Genomic DNA, 14,540 nt, shown 5'->3' with positions numbered 1-14,540 from the left:
CACAGCTTAGCAAAGACAGAGTTTCATTTGGCTCAAGGTCCCAGATTGCTGCATTTTCTGATGGTGGAGAGAGTCACAGCAGCAAGAACAGCTCAGAGTGCAGGAAGCAGAGAGCACACTGGGAAAGGCATGAGTCTTTTGAAACCCCAAGCCTTGCCTGCAGAAACACACCAGGTTCAAGAAGTGAATACCTCTGTGCTGGCTAGTTTTGTGTGAACTTGATACAAGCTTGGGTCATCTCAGCAGAGGAAACCTTAATCGAGGCAGTGCCTCCATAAGATAGGGCTGGGATCAAGCCCACAGGGCATTTTCTTAATTAGTGATTGATGTGGGAGGACCCAGTCCATTGTGGGTGGTACCAAACGTGGGCAGGTGGTCCTGGGTTCTATAAGAAATGAAGCAGAGCACAGCAGTTGGAATAAGCCAGTGAGCAGCACTCCTCCATGGCATCTGCATTCACATGTGCCTCAAGATTCCTAGTGTGTCTGTGCTCCTGCCCTGACCACACTGGATGACCTAGTGTGAGACAGAAGTCAAAAGCCTGCAACTCTAAGTTTTCCAACATTATTTTAGTGAAGGGTCTTAAATGCTTTAACGTTTCCTTTAGCAGACCACTCATCAGGAGTAGTGGAAAAGAAAGGATCGAGGGGAAGTGGACCTGTTTATAAATGGTTCTTGGTGCCAATCTTATCTGTGCTGTCACGAAATCTGCAGCTCAGTTCACCGGAGTCAGCAGAGGCAGCTCATCCCATTTGCAAACACTTAAGGGATATATCAGCAGTCCAGTTCGGTAGAGTCAGGGTAGCCAACAGGGCTCCGCAGTCATGGTCCTGGCACTACCTAGCAGAGACAGTCAGGCCTCAGCAGGAGGGAATCTGACCAGCAGGAACACCAGGAGAAACTCTCATCTGTGCCTCTTCTCAGGGAAGGGAAGATCAGAAGACCCGAGAGCCACAAACACTGCATAGCTAGCTCCACCAGCAAGCCAAGCTCAGCCTCTGACAGTGTCCACTGAGTCCTTTTTATATCCCTCCCTGGGCCTTGCCTCAGCATGTGTCTTCCCTCAGCATATGAGTCTTTCTCGGCTGACAGCCCTATGCCAGTCGCTTGATGCCATCACTCTGCCCGAGTCCTTGGAAGTGGCAAAAAGCCGCATCACACCACCAGAGGTTTTCTGGTTGCTTTTCTCTTTATCAGAGCTTCCGTCCACTTGTGTCTGCTTCAGCTAAACATTCCTTCACAAGACTGTCTCTGCCTGTGTCTGCTTCAGGAAAACACCCCTTCCCGTTTTTTCCCCAGGGGGAAAAACCATCCAACCAGCTTTCCAAGGAACTCTTACGTTTCCACTTCAAAAGCTAAACAAACATTTCCTGTACAAGTTGCTTTTCCTCGTGCTGCTTTGTCAGAGCACTAGTAACTCCAACCAAGACAGAAATAGGTTCCAAGGTCATAGAGTAGGATATCCCTGTGACAGAACCCACCTTAATTTCTCTGAGAAGATTGTGGAGGGAACTTGGAACATTGGGCTAAAGATGTCATTGAGTGTTCAGAGTTCCGGGCGATGATGTGAAGGATCTCGGGAGAGTCAGAATGGTCTGGTCAGAGGAATGCAGTCAATAGCAGCCTGCTCATGAGATTTCTGAGGGAAGTTTCTGAGTCCCCTATAGCATCTCTCTGGGCTCTTGTTATTTTCACTTAAGACTCTGTGGTCAGCAGAAGCTGAGAAATCAGCTATGATCAAGAAGAGAGCAACAACACTGAGCTGAAATCTTATGGGGAAGTATTTTCCCTGGTCAATATGCAGAAGTTGATTTCCAGAGGTAGCCAAGGCTGTTTGGACCTCCTGATGGCAGCCAATCTTGGTCATGCTTAAGAGTCTCCCATATGGTACTGAAGGGATGAAGGGTCATGAAGAGTAGCTGACCACTGTGAGAGGCCAGAAGAGGCCATTGGAAAGTGTCGTCACAGTAGCTATTGAAGCCCAAGTACTGAAAATGTCATGCAGAGAGATGAGGCTCGGCACCCTGAAGAGAAAGCAGCCCAGTTACATCAGGAAAAGCCATCATTTTGGAGATGCCCGAGCCTTGTGATGACTGCCAAGGACAGCGACAGGCATGGAGCCTACCTGAGCCTGTGACACAAGCTGTGTGTGCTGAGGGGAGCCCTGGAGGAACCCTGTAGCTCCTGAGTGAGTCCCAGTAATCTTAAACTGAGCTTTACACGGTTGGTGCTTGCTCTTGCTGGTGAAGATTGTGACTTTGCCCTGGTTCTTCCCTCTGGGGATGACAAAGCCTTTATCTCTTTAGTGGCTCTTCAGGAGACCGAGTACTTTGACGTTTGGAGAGACTGGAGTTTTAGAGAGATTTGGGGTATTTTAGAGGGGCCTTGGAGTTCAAGCGTTTGGATGTTTAAAGAGTGTGGGAGTTTTAAATGTTGGAGTGTTTCATATGGAGGTGGTGATGCTATTGTGTGATCTTGGGGATGAACAAGAATGAAAATGTAATGTCTGTAGGGATAATAATCTCTTGGGCCCTGTTTAAAAGCATACACTTCTCAATAAAGATCTGAATGGCCAGTAGCAAATCGGGAGAGTATAGGCAGGAATCTGGCAGAGAGAGGGAGCCTGTAAATCTGGGAAAGGGCCAGGTATGTGAAAATTCACCATCAAGACCTGAAGGAAGTCAGACACATGACACTGAGGAGAGGTAACCAACCATGTGGCAGAACATACATTAGTACAAGTGTGTTAATATGAGTTAAGAGCTAGTTGGGGAGCAAGCCCAGCAGAAGGCCATACGGACTGGAACAAAATTGAGTCTCCGTGTCTTTATTTGAGAAGCGATGCGGGCTTAGAGCCCCAGAGGTTATAAGTACATCTGAACAGTGTTGTGTTTGTGTATGGATGTGACAGGCAGCCAATTCTGAGGGATAGTTTTGTGTCAAGTGGACACAAGCGAGAGTCATCTCAGAGGATGAAATCCCCTTGAGAAGATGTGTAACGTTAATCTTTCAAAGCCTGTTTTTTTAATTATTTTATTTAAGTATTGTTCAAATGATTTCCCCTTCCTGGTTCTCTCTCTGAGAACCCCCACCTGTCCTAGTTCTCTTTGCCTCTGAGAGGATACTCCCCCACCCACCTACCCACATCCACCGCACCCCTCTTGCATCGCCCTTCTCTGGGCCATCAAGCCTCCAAGGGACCAAGTGCCTCCCCTTGCACAGATGCCAGATAAGGGAGTCCTCTGCTACATATGTAGCAAGAGCCGTGGACCCGCCATCCAGTTCTATTTATAGTCTCTCCAAACATCCCTTGTCCCACTCAGGTCTTACCTCAGCAAGAGGGAGAGAGGTGGGTTAGGGAAAAGGGGGAAGAACCATGTAAGGGAAGGGGCAGGCAAGAAGCACAGAGGGTCATGAAATTGAATAGAAATATGTAGCAGTGGGGGCGGGGAACTGGGGTAGACACTAGACTGTGTGATGCCAGGGAAGCCAGAGGATTCCAGGACCCAACAAGGATGACATTGGCCGAAATACCTAACAAAGGGGAGAGAGAACCTGTAGAGACCACCTCCAGTAGATAGGCACGGCCCCCACTTGAGGGATGGGGTCACCCACTCATCTCAAAATGGTTAACCCAGAATTGCTCCCGTGTAAAGGAAGGACAGGAACAAATAACTGGAGTAGAGATGGAAGGAAAGGCCATCCAGGGACCGCCCCATCTAGGGATCCATCTCATGTGCAGACACCAAAACCAGACACTGTTGCTGGTGCCAAGAAGTAATTGCTGGTATAACTGTTCCCTGAGAGGTTCTGCCAGAGCCTGACCGACACAGATGCGGATGCTTCCAGCCAACCTTCGGACTGAGCAAGAGGACCCCAATGGAAGAGTTAGGAGAAGGACTGAAGGAGCTGAAGGGGATGGCAACCTCATACAGAAAACACAATATCCACTCACTGGACCACTCAGCGCTCCCAGGGACAAAACCACCAACCAAAGAGTATCCATGGAGGGGCCCATGGCTCCAGCTGCATATGTAGCAGAGGATGGCCTTATTTGGCATCAAGAGGAGGGAAGGACCTTGGTCCTTGGAATATTGATGGCCCAGTGTAGGGTAGGCTTGAGCAGTGAGGTGGGAGTAGGTGAGTGGGTGGAGGAGCACCTTCATGGAGGCAAAGGAGAGTGGGGATGGGGTGTGGGGGTTTGTTGAGGGGAGACCAGGAAGGGGGATATCATTTGAAGTGTCAAGGAATAAAATGATGAATTAAAAAAAAAAATACAGAAGATCAAGTCAGTCACTTTTCCCTCACATATTGAGGAAAAGTTTCAAGAGGCCCCTTATCCTGGTAGAAAACGTGTTGGTAGACGATGGATGTTAGGAGATGGAGTCATTGTTCTTCAGACCTGTGGTTTACAGTAGATTGCCCAGGTTCAAGTAGCTGGTTGCATACCCAAGTGCATCATGGCAATATGAACAGTTCTAGTATTCTACATTTTAAAGAAGCCCAGAAGAGGTCATGCAGGTGGTTGGAGATATATGTTATGTGCCTGTGGGATGGGATCCCAGGGGAGTGGCTGGAAGCATTGAGGGTGGATATTTTCAAGATACACTGTATATACGTAAGATATTTTCAAAAAGTAATTATAGGATCCACCTTTAAACATGTTTGAGAGTTTCATACACAATGCTACTGTTAAACGCAAGGGATCTTATTAAGAGGAGACTCGGGAATTGAGGATAAACCAATCCTTCAATCCTGAAAAGGACTATTATCACACCATCATAAACTACAGGAAGACCAACAGAGTCAACTATCCTGGACCCTTGGGGCTCTCAGACTCTGAACCACCAACCAAAGAGCATACTGACTGGACCTAGGCCTCCTCACATACGTAGCAGATGTGCACCATGGCCTTCATGAGAGTCCTGAACAACTGGAGCAGAGGATACCCCGAAAGCTATTGCGCCTGTACACGGTATATGTTCTACTTGCTGTGCTTCGGTGTCTGGCTTCAGCAGCAGAGGAAGAGCCTAGCTTCACAGAGACTTGAAGTCTGAGGGGGGAGGGGATACGTAGTGGGGACCCCACCCCCACAAGGAGAAGGGGCAGGGATCTTGGGGAAGGGTTGTAGAAGGGGGCAGTGAGACGGAGTAAAGTGAATAAGTAAAACAATGAAATTAAATTTAAAAATCCTAATGAGAATCACAAAGGATATGTTTTGTTTCCCTACCACCTTCGGATGAACTGCTGGCTTAAACAAGGATTGACATGAGCCCCAAATAGCCAAGAGCCTTTGATATCATGGTTGTCACCATTATCAAGTACCCTGTTTGACACTATTTTTGTGTGGCAATTATGACAGTGAGGGCTTTGACCTGTATTAGTAGTGCCCTAGTTCAAAAAGATAAATGAAGATCATGGTATGTGACAGAGAGCATAGAAACCACCAGCCCACCCATGTGAAGATACTGGAATTGTTGTACAGAGAAGCCAAGTGGAAAAGACTGGACTTTCACACGTGATGTTTGCTTATGAAGAGAACCTCACTTGATATCTCACACAAACGTAATGTAAATAAAGACCTGGTTGTGAGAGGCCAGAAGCACTTAGATCTCAGAAGACGGTGCAGAGACTACATTGTGTGCGTTCCCTTCCTCCCTCAGTCCTTCATTCTGTCTTCCTCTCCTAGGGATCAAACCCATGTGAGTGTGGGTGCTTAGCAAGTGGGATACCACAGAACTATTGGCTCAGGCCCCAGAAACTGTTTCCATAGTTTTGTTTGCGTTCACCTTTTAAGTTAACCGGCTTGGCTTAGATTCAATGACGGCTTTGTCAGGCATAACTTGCTTCTGTGTTGCCTGTTATCCTTTAGGGCCTAATGCCTTACTGCCCCTCAACCTCCATCCAGCCTTACATCCTGTCTCCCCAGTAGTCTCCTTTCTGGTTTCAGGTCACAGGTGCCAACAATCACCTGCCCAGCCTTCCTCAAGCTCTCTATTTTCTCTCTGGATCCTGCTTTTAGTCCACAAACTAGTTCTTAGTACAGGTTCCTTTGAAAACGAAAGACACCATGCACGAGGAACATTTTTTTTAAAAAACATCTGACTGTGCAGTTGCCAAGATCCTTTCCTGTTCACACAATACACTACACAGCAAGTTCGAATTCAGGCAACTGGGCCAGGATATAGGGACCTACAGTGTGCACATATAGACACTTGCATATATATATATATATATATATATATATATATATATATATATATATATTTATAACTAGTTAAATCAGCAACCACGAAATGGGAAATAGACCCTAAACTGCTTAAAGGAGTCCAATTTGTACCCTGCCTTGTACAGAAGAGAACAGCCAAAAGATTCATAAGCATGAAACTGTAGCAATAGAACCCTGAGTGTTGACTACCAGCAGATCGAGAAGAAAAGAAATATTCTGACGTTTATTGTACATGAGGCAACAGGATTTTTCCGTGTTGCAGGTGCGATTGAGGATGGCACAGAAGACAAGATGGGCCAGCCTGAGCTACATAGTGACATCGTGTCTCAGACAACAGCACACTACAAAGTATAATAGCCAAAGTGGTCGTTGTTTTGTAAAGCTGGAGATACGTGTAAGTCACACACTGACCAGGGATTCTAGTATTAGAGATATGCCCCAGACAGGCCTTCACATGCGTCTTGCACGATTAAGATACAAACATGTTCATGATATCATAGCAAAATAAAGGCAAAAAATGCCACCCCCCCCGAAAACCCACCACCATCATCACCACCTCCGCTACCACCACCACTCCCCCCCAAAAGCCAAACAAAAACAAAAAACCAAACCAAAGGAGAACTCCACTGCCCATTTACTGTCGAGTGGCATGATATCATTACCATCCTATGTACTTATGCCTGAATGCTAGTCAACAATGCCGAGGATTCATGCTCTATAAATCCTCACAGTAAGCCACTTGGATGGATCTGGCACATCATACATCCTGGAAGAAGGAAGCCACATTAAGAAACTTGCAGTATGTTTTCAACTGCACAGCTCCGTATCAACTGTATTGCTTAGGGATGCGTGTCCTACAGCATTGCCCAGGGAGCAATGAGAAGCAGGCTAGATTTCCCAGATTTCATTATCAACCGCCTTCAGTTGCCATGTTTTACACCTGTAGGCCAAAGGGTGCCCATCTGCTTTGGCCCCATTTCTTATTTTGACTCCTGCACCAGGAGGTCAAAATCCTAGCCATGCGAAAGACCTTCTTTACCTAGGCCCTGGCTCATGGTAACCAAATCTGAGTATTGGAGGTTACTGGGAGCTCGCATGTGTGCTGTGTGTGTGTGTGTGTGTGTGTGTGTGTGTGTGTGTAGCAGGCTTCTCCACCAGAAAACGGTAGCGTCAAGGCAGAGAGTATTTAATGCGGGAAACATAAGTTTATCGTGTCCAAAGTTTCCACCCAGCAGTAAACAATTTGCAACACACTGCAAAGTGCCAGGGAACAAGCCCAGCTCAGGGAGAGGCCGCGATAGGTCTATTTGATACACAGGGTGAGGTAGGGATTCGAGTTGTTTTCATTGGCTAGGTGGCTGGGAGCCTCAGCAGCGTCCTGGATGAACTGTCATTCTCCCTGACTTGGGAAGCCCTTGATTACTTTGTAACACACTCTGTGGAAGTTATTTACTCGCCTCAGACTCTGCCTCTGGGCTGTGTCTTGTGTTCCAGAGACACGGTACCAGAATATTTAAATCACTGTGGCGTTAAATACGTTTTAATATCTGATAGGGCCAGTTTCTGCGCATTGCACTTTTTTTTCCTTTCAGGAACGTGTTCGGGCCCGCGGCAGGGGGCGGGGTCGCGCCTCCGCCTCGGCTCTGGTTCCAGCCGAGCCTCACCGACGCCGAGATGGAAATCCCGAGGCTGCTCCCGGCTCGCGGGACACCACAGGGCGGCGGCGGCGGCGGCGGCGCCGGCTGCTGCCCGGCGGGTGGCGGCGGGGTCCACCGAGCCCCGGACTCTCTGGCCTGTCAGGCCCCCACGCGCCGCCTCCTACTGCTCCGGGGGGCCCAAGATGGCGGGCCGGGGCCGCGGAGCGCAGAGGCCCAGAGGGCCTCACGGGGCCTGGGCCCGAGCCTGAGCCGGTTGGCGCCGAGGCCGGATCACCGGAGCGGCGGTGGAGGCGGCGGCGGCGGCGGCGGTGGAGGCGGCAACGGCGGCGGCGCTGCTGGTGGCGGCGGCGGCGGCGGCGGCGTTGGCGGCAGCAACGGCGGCGGCAGCAGAGGCGGCGGCAGAGGAGGAGGCGGCGGCGGCGGAGGAGGCGGCGGCGGCGTTGGCGGCAGCGGCGGCAGCCGCAGCGACGACTTCTTCCTGTTGCTGCTTGACCCGGTGGGTGGCGACGTAGAAACAGTGGGCACGGAGCAGGCCGGAGGGCCTGTGTGGAGGGAGGAGGCCGAGGCAGGCCCGGGGCCCGAGCGGCGCCAGAGCGGTGCGAACCCAGCGGGCCGGCCCGAGCCGGGCCCCCGCTGCCTGTCGGCGGTGCCGGCTGCGTCCCCCCTTCCCGCGGCCGGCCCCGGCCCGGGCCCGGGCCCGGGCCCGGCGGCAGCGGCGGCCTTCGCGGGCACCATCACTATCCACAACCAGGACTTGCTGCTGCGCTTTGAGAACGGCGTCCTCACCGTGACCACGCCCCCCGCTGCCCGCCTGGGAGCCGGGGGTCGCGCCGTTCCCGCAGCCGCAGCCGCAGCCGCAGCCGGGGGCACTGATCGCCCCGCAGGCCGCCGGCTTTCCGCCCGCCGCTGCCGCCGCGGCGGCGCAGCTGGGCGACTGCCCCGAGCTGCCACCGGACCTCCTGCTGGCGGAGCCGGCGGAACCGGCGGCCGGCCCGGCGCCTCCGGAGGAGGAGGCCGAGGCCCCGGCCGCCGCCCAGAGCCCCCGCGGGCCTCTGGTCCCGGGCTCGGGCGTGGTGCTGTACCTGTGCCCGGAGGCGCAGTGCGGACAGACCTTCGCCAAGAAGCACCAGCTCAAGGTGCACCTGCTGACGCACAGCAGTAGCCAGGGCCAGCGGCCCTTCAAGTGCCCCCTGAGCGGCTGCGGCTGGACCTTCACCACGTCTTACAAGCTCAAGAGACACCTGCAGTCGCACGACAAACTGCGGCCATTTGGCTGCCCCGTGGAGGGCTGTGGCAAGAGCTTCACCACCGTGTACAACCTCAAGGCGCACATGAAGGGGCACGAGCAGGAGAACTCCTTCAAATGCGAGGTGTGTGAGGAGAGCTTCCCCACGCAGGCCAAGCTCAGCACCCACCAGCGCAGCCACTTCGAGCCCGAGAGGCCTTACCAGTGTGCGTTTTCTGGCTGCAAGAAGACGTTCATTACTGTGAGTGCCCTGTTTTCCTCATAACCGCGCCCATTTCAGGGAACAGGAACTCTTCGCCTGCTCCTTCCCCGGCTGCAGCAAGCAGTATGACAAGGCTTGCCGGCTCAAGATCCACCTGCGGAGCCACACCGGGGAGAGACCTTTCCTTTGTGACTTCGATGGCTGTGGCTGGAACTTCACCAGCATGTCCAAACTCTTAAGGCACAAGAGGAAGCACGAAGACGACCGCAGGTTCACCTGCCCAGTAGAGGGCTGTGGGAAGTCCTTCACCAGGGCCGAGCACCTGAAAGGCCACAGCATAACCCACCTGGGCACGAAGCCTTTCGTGTGCCCCGTGGAAGGCTGCTGCGCCAGGTTCTCTGCTCGCAGCAGCCTCTATATCCACTCCAAGAAGCACTTGCAGGACGTGGGTGCGTGGAAAAGCCGTTGCCCGGTCCCCACCTGTAACAAACTCTTCACGTCCAAGCACAGCATGAAGACCCACATGACCAAAAGGCACAACCTCAGCCAGGACCTCTTGGCCCAGCTCGAAGCTGCCAACTCTCTCACACCCAGCAGTGAACTCACCAGCCAGGGGCAGAACGATCTCAGTGGTGCCGAGCTCGTGTCTCTCTTCTCGGATGTGCCTGGCCACAGTTCGGCTGCGGTGCTGGACACGGCCTTGGTCAACTCTGGCATCTTGACTATTGATGTGGCCTCTGTGAACTCGACCCTCGCAGGAAGTCTCCCTGCCGACAGTAATAATAGCAACCATTCCTTAGGGCAAGCGGTGGACCCCCGGGCCTTGAGGGGGCCCCCCAGTGACCTTCCCCAGAGTCTGGATACCTCTCTCTTCTTCGGAACCTCGGTGGCCGGTTATCAGCACAGCCCCTTAGACATGGACGATGTCTCCGCTGGGAACGTGGGGCTCTTTGGCTCCTTGGCTCTGAAAAACTCAAGCCTGGAGACCCAGGCTTTGACACCCAGCAATAAGTTAACCGTGGGACACGGAAGCTCTGACTCCCTCCAGCACCCTTTGTGAAAACAGTGTCTCCGAGCTACTGACCCCAGCCAAAGCCGAGTGGAGCGTGCACCCCGAATCTGACTTCTTTGGGCACGAGGAAGAAACTCAGTTTGGATTCTCCCATCCAACAGGAAGCCATGGGTCTCAGAAAGAGACAGATCTTATCACGGTGACCGGCACCCCGTTTTTGGTATGAACCGACTCTGCCTGTTCTCTGCCTGCCCTGTGGCTCACTTTTTAAAAAAAAAAAAAAAAAATCACACTCAGATGTGAGAATGTTCTGGAAGGAGTGCTTGCGTTGCTTGCCTGCAGTTGTTTCTTGCTGCTTTGCAAAGGAGCGCATCTCTGGACTACCAATTTAGGGATTCCAGTTCTCATCTTGAGTCTGGAACTGATGAGTTCTCTGACTGTGAGCAAGTCTCTTAACCTAGCTGAGCCTTAATTCATTATTTATAAAAGTAGTCTTTTTTTGTCTGTCTAACTTGTTTCTCTTTCCTTTTCAACTGCATTTACATTCTTTGTAATCTTTTGGTGTAATTTTTTAGAGTATTTCATAGTGGTTACATAAGATTATAATGTATGAAAAGGACTTTGATCCCTTTGAACATTAAATGATTAGAGAGAGGGAACTGGTGTTTTAACTTTTAACATTAGTCTTACCTCATTTTCACAGTATCCTTTGTATCTGTAGAATGTAAACATGTCGACTATTATGTGGTTGTTTCTTCTTTTTTCTGTTTTCTTATGTTGTCTTTCTATAGGAGGTTTTGTTTTTGTTTTCAAACATATCAGGGATTTGCTATATTGCAAGCATATTCTAAAATATTGCCTCGTTAACCTTTAACAAGTGGCCTTATAGTCGTCATTTAGTCTCGCCAAGCCTTACTTGCAAGCTTTACACTGGTGAGAGAAATGCACAGTATTCTCATGCATATTGGATCTTTTTTATGCTTGAGATTGTTACTGAAGGGAAAATATTACATATTTTGGCTTTTCTGAATTATCTTTTTTGCCTCCTTGTTTCTTCTCTTAAAGTCCTAGAGTGCACAAGGCAGGGAACACATATATCATAGTTTTCAGCCAATAAATGTTTATAAGTATTAAGCATACATGGGAATTTATCCCTTCCATAATTTCTTGAAGAATTTTTCTCTACAGAGTTCTCATTTAACATTGTTCACTGTTCCATTTGTTCAATTAACTAGTGTCTGCTCTGGATCAAAGCCAGCTCTTGGCCTGACTCTACTATTCCAATATCATTTGGAAATGGACCAGAAGATAATATTCATTTCTTTTTCCTGGTGACCTCATTCGTAGACCTCTCTGGAATGAGAGGTTTGCTATGTATTTTGAAATAGAAATACTGTCAATCTTAGCATGAGTGTAGCATTTTTTGATTTATATAGAAATTTTATATCTAATATATTTGATCATCATAATGTTGATGAAAAAATGTAAACTTCAAGTGATAGTAAAACTTTCCTGATGCAAATTGATTTCATTTGGTAAATATTAATTATTTCTATATGTAGTTCAAATCAAAGAGGAAATATTTCTACCTCTCCCATTCTTCTCTTATGAATTCCATAATCATTTTGTTTATGAGCAATCTAATTGTTCTGCCTATGGATATTCTTGCTCCCTTCTGATTTTTTCTGCTTCCCCCATCCCTGAAGTTCTTGATATATGCACACCAGTTTGTACTATGCCTCTGCATTTTCTCTAATTTTTCACTTCTTTTTGGTCACCCTTTTCTCACATGATCTATTTTTTAGTTAACTCAACAATAATAACTACAGTCCGTATGCACCAAGATGGTATTTTCTGGATTCAGATTACAAGTGTGTTTACAGGAGACAGATGTTAATGGGGACATTTTTTTCCTATAAGATCTGATGACAAGTACCTCTTTACATTTCTTCACCATGTTTTCAACTAGAAAATAGTAATTTTGAAACACTCAAATTCAATACTGTTTTGTAAGGACACTTGAAGAAAACTCTTTTATACTACCATTGCCACTTTGAAATGTATTATGTACTACCTTTTTAAATTGATTGAACCCATTCAGTGAAAAGATAAAAAAGTACATATTAACTTGTAATTTAAAGAAGTATTCAGAATTTTAGTGTGTCCAAGCTTCAAGATTATTATTGACTTAGCACTTTGAAAAGATTTTAAAGACTATGTTAGAAATGCATTTTCATGAGTTAAACATTTCTCATTTTATTTTACAAGGAATGGAAAGATCTGAGGTAAACACAAACTTTATTAGCATTTATTAAGATATATAACCATAAAGGTATTTTAAACTGTCACTTTGTTTCTTTTAAATTTCTTCCAACTAAAGACTATACTAAAATATTCTTATCTATAGTCTATAGAATTTCCAAAGGATAAAATTTAATTTCTTGATGATAAAAAATTATGTTGTTGTCGTCTTTATGGTTTCTCTTCATACCATTGCCCTAGCATGATGGTGGAATGACTGTAATTACAGTGACTACATGTGACTACACACATAACAAACATACTTCTGCTGATATAAATTTGACATTTTAAAAATGATGACTCATGATTTCATTTTATCGCCTTTGCCTTTTGTGTTTCTGTAGTCTTTCTTGATTTATTAACATTGTCTAATTTGTGTTAACAAAATGCTTTATAGGAAGGTTGTTTTCAAAGGGCCTTGTTTAGCCTATATTGATCATGTGTAATATGTTAATCTTGCTATATAACTTGATATTTCAGTTATTTAATATTGTAATGTTAAATAACTGAAAGTATTGAGTACTATAAATAAAATTTGATGGATTCTCAGGTCATCTGTCAGGAAATTTTCCACCCTGGAAAAGAAAAGAATTTAGTGTAACAGGATATTTAGAATATTAGCTCTCTGTTTGGAGTTATTCATAATCCATTAGTATTAAACATATTTAATAATGCAAAAATATAACTTATGGACCTCACTCAAAATATGTCATAATTGAAATGTAAAACTGGACTAAATTATATGTGTATATTGCTTTTGAAAAATACAGGTTCTTTTTCTTTATGTTTTTTAAGGGAGAAAGGGTTTATTTATTCTCATAGGTCTGTATCATTGTCTATCATACTGGAGAAGTTACAGCAGCAAGAACTAGAGGGATACATTAGATATATAATCAAGAACAGAGAGAACAACAAATGAATGTGTGCTCATCCTAAGCTTTCACTCTCTGCTTATATAGTCCAGGATCTTCTCCTCAGGAAATAGCAACCCCAGCCACTTTTTTTTTTTCTTTTTGGTTTTTCGAGACAGGGTTTCTCTGTGTAGCCCTGGCTGTCCTGGAACTCACTCTGTAGACCAGGCTGGCATCAAACTCAGAAATCCACCTGCCTCTGCCTCCCAAGTGCTGGGATTAAAGGCGTGCGCCACCACCGCCTGGCAACCCCAGCCACTTTTAAGATGGGACTCCTACAACAATTAACCACATCAAAATAATCCCCTAAGGATCCCCGAAGTAATCTTTCTGGTGATCCTAGATTTTGTTCAGTTGAGAATGAATACTAATCATTACAGTGTGCATTCCACAAAGTTCAGAGATGAAAGATATGTTATAACTGTGCTGTGTTATGATGTACAAAGTTCTAATAAATAGCCCATAAATGTTATCATCTTCATTTTACATTTGAGAAATATGGAATGCTAAAAAGTTTATGTGATTTTTCCTACAGTCATAATTTTACAAGTGGTTATGTTTAGTGTAGTTGAAAAATGCTTCCAGAATCCTGATGATACTTTAAGCATAATACACTATTATAATGTTATGAGAGGCAGAGACCTAGAAATGTCAGTCTCACCAAATCTAATTTTCTGTACTAGAATAGACTGTTTCTTTGATTCTTAATCACCCCTGAAATTGTAGAAATACTTGCAACAGTGAATATAGATCTATAGGTCTATAAGAGTATTTCAAAACCTTCCATATCTGTTCTATGATCCAGAAAGATATTTTAAGAATACATCCCAGCCCCAATGAGCATAAAATATTCTTATTTATGTTGAAAACTAAGACTAAGGCTGATATGTTCATACTTTCAATTGAAAGTATGAATCATGAGGTAGCTGCAATTATCCACTAGAAATATCTTCTGGAATAAGCAAAAAGGTAATCCTCAAG

The 14,540-nt window shown here is 46.9% G+C and overlaps 1 protein-coding gene across 1 annotated transcript; it reads left to right on the top strand.

Annotated features, from left to right (window-relative positions):
• Positions 1–7,622: 7,622 nt before the first annotated feature.
• Positions 7,623–12,945, top strand: LOC117694788 (zinc finger X-linked protein ZXDB-like). The gene is given in 4 exon segments (XM_076918967.1): positions 7,623–8,683; positions 8,685–9,392; positions 9,394–10,356; positions 10,358–12,945. Coding segments are annotated over 4 exon segments (2,667 nt in total). The 5' UTR covers positions 7,623–7,903; the 3' UTR covers positions 10,574–12,945.
• The last annotated feature ends 1,595 nt before the right edge of the window (positions 12,946–14,540 follow it).

This window comes from Arvicanthis niloticus, chromosome X (genome assembly GCF_011762505.2).
Source record: "Arvicanthis niloticus isolate mArvNil1 chromosome X, mArvNil1.pat.X, whole genome shotgun sequence".
NCBI classification, from domain to species: Eukaryota; Metazoa; Chordata; class Mammalia; order Rodentia; family Muridae; genus Arvicanthis; species Arvicanthis niloticus.
Note: the sequence above shows the minus strand (reverse complement) of the source record. Positions and strands in the feature narration are given on the sequence as shown.